The following is a 2628-nucleotide window of genomic DNA, read 5'->3' on the forward strand; positions in this document are numbered from 1 at the left end:
GGAAGGAAACAAGAGTTGGACAATTATAAATTTCAATCGTGTCTAGATGGCTGAGGGTGTGTATGCCCGTGGGTAAGGATTTAAGGTTTTCACAATACATAATATTAATCTTTTCAAGAGACGAGTTGTGATGGAAGCTCTTCGCTATTGACTCCAGCTGTCCACAATTCCGAATTGTAAGGTGTTGAAGTGTTGCAGGTAATTCTTCACTTTTCGCTATTGACACCAGCTTTCCACAATCTTTAACATCGAGGTGTTTAAGTGATGCCAATAATTCTACGCTAGATGTTAAGAATTTGAGGGATGGACAGTGATCAATCTCCAAGAACTCAAGAAGAGATGTGCTAGTACTGCAACTATTGGCATCATCCTCATCAAGTAAAATTATCATACTCTTGCAATTCTGTATGCATAGCCGCTTAAGTGTTGGAGGTAGCTGGCCTATTGCAAAGTGCTTCAGTGAATCACATCCACTAATCTCAATGCGCTCAATACACGTGTTGTTGTACATGATTTCCTTGGGTAAAAATTCCATGCCATTGTGGGTGGATGGCATACCCTGTTTTGGTTGCTCTTTTGCTTCATCTACCAAATGATATAGTTTCTGATAATTGCCAATCTTCAAGTAACGAAGACGTGGAAGGGATTGTAATAATCCCACATCATTTGACCACAAATGTGTCAACTCCTCACAATTTTCAATATTTAGATATTCTACATGTGCTAGTCCTTTGAGAATAAGCCCTTCTATTGGAGATTTGAATTCTGAAATTGTTGAAAAAGACTTGGAATTTAGTGAGTTGAAGACAACCTTATTTTCACGCATCACCCCTTCAGATCCTCCAATTTGTAGACTGCAACGCTTAGGAAAGTTTGAAATGGAAACCACCAACCTCGGACAGTCTTGTACCAAAACTTTTTTAAGTAAAGGAAAATGGTTAGGTAACTTCCCCAACAACTTGGGACAATTTGTAATGGAAAGCTCACGCAGGTTTCTAAACTCTTCATTAGGGATCCAGTTCTCCCATTCTTCCATATTCGTGAATTTCAAAGTTTCTAAGGATTCAAAAGGTTGTGAGCAACTAACCCCATAAAACTCATGACCGACATTCTTCACACTCACCATGCCTTCAATGAAAAGGTGTTTGAGTGATGGTAGTTGGCCCACTAGTGGCAATGACGTGCACATTTTACAATTTTCAATCCTTAAAAGCACCATATGAGAAAATGAATGACCTCTTAGCCAAGTCGGAAATTCCATACCACCATAACACCTGATAGTGAGCTCTTTCAAAGCCCTGTGAGGCTGTAGCATGTTAAGTACCTCAAATTCACTTGTTCTGTCGAGTGACTCATCCAATTTGTTACTCCATTCCAAGCACAACACAGTAAGATTGGGCTTTCCAATTAACTTAGCGTCCCTTGCATATGTGGGTTCAATGGCATTCTCCAATTGTGAGATGATGAGTGTCCCTCGAAGATGCAATAAAGAACCTAGCTCTCTTAATGCGAAGCAACTGCCTTTTCCCACAATTAGATTAGACAATGTTTGGAGATGAGTTAATTTACCTATTTGAGGAGGCATTCCTTCCAGCTTATTTGCATGGAGAATGTTGAGGTGGCGCAAGTTGACCAAGTTGCCCAAATTTGAAGGCAATTTCTTTAGATAAGAACATCTCTCTAGAATCATTGTCTGTAAGTTGCATAGACTGGTTGTTGATTCAGGCAAACATCTAATCTCAGTGCGAGAAAGGTCAAGGTACCGTAGATGCTTCAAATCACCAATCGAATCTGGTAACTCAGCTATGTAATACCCTTGCAAAGAGAGCACTCTTAAACTTTTTAATTCTGGCAACAATTGAAGAGGAACATTACGAGTCAAATAACAGTAACTATGACGTGGAAGGGGGAGGAAGGTACGTAGACATTTGAGTTCAAAGAAAGGCTCAAACTTGTTATCAATATCGTATTGGCCACCCAAGTAAGAAGAGTGCCGAGCCTTTTTAGAAAGTCTCCTTCCATTACCAACCCAAATTCCATCCTCTATTCTGAAGCATATATCTCCTGCAACCCTTTGTGCCAAATCCTTGATGAGGTCATGCATTACAAATTGTTGTTTCACTTTGCTTGAATGGTTGAAAGAGAACCGCCATGGCATCTCATACCGAAATTTCTTCGTGCTTGATTGTTGGAAAAAGGACCTTGACAACAAATCTTGAAAATACTCGCTACCTAGATCTTCCATTTGCTTATCCCCTTTCTGTGGTTGAATTAGACCTCCTGCCATCCACAACAAAACCAACTCCTCCTCTTCAAATTCATAGTCCTCTGGGAGTATTGAACAATACATAAAGCATCTTTTTAAATGTGAAGGAAGGTGGTGGTAGCTCAACATAAGGGCTGGAACAATTCCACTTCTCTCCAGGTCTGATATATCCCATATCTTGCTCTTAAGTACATCTTCCCACTCATCACGTTCCTCCTTTTTAGTGCGCAAGAGGCCTCCGAGAGTCCTTGCTGCCAAAGGCAAGCCTTTACACCTTTCAACGAATTTTGCGCCAATATCTTGAAGGTCTGGATGTTCACTGAAGTTGCTTGCCCCCAATGCATGTTGGGTAAATACAGACA

The 2628-nt window shown here is 40.4% G+C and overlaps 1 protein-coding gene across 1 annotated transcript in view; it reads right to left on the bottom strand.

Moving 5' to 3' along the window:
- LOC132173494 (putative disease resistance RPP13-like protein 1) overlaps positions 1-2350 on the bottom strand; it is a 2818-nt gene extending 468 nt beyond the window's left edge. Inside the window, exon 1 of the mRNA XM_059585012.1 lies at positions 94-2350. Coding sequence (XP_059440995.1) covers positions 94-2350 — 2257 coding nt within the window. The remainder of the gene's footprint in view (positions 1-93) is intronic.
- Between the last annotated feature and the right edge of the window lie 278 nt (positions 2351-2628).

Source organism: Corylus avellana, chromosome ca1 (genome assembly GCF_901000735.1).
Source record: "Corylus avellana chromosome ca1, CavTom2PMs-1.0".
Taxonomy (NCBI): Eukaryota; Viridiplantae; Streptophyta; class Magnoliopsida; order Fagales; family Betulaceae; genus Corylus; species Corylus avellana.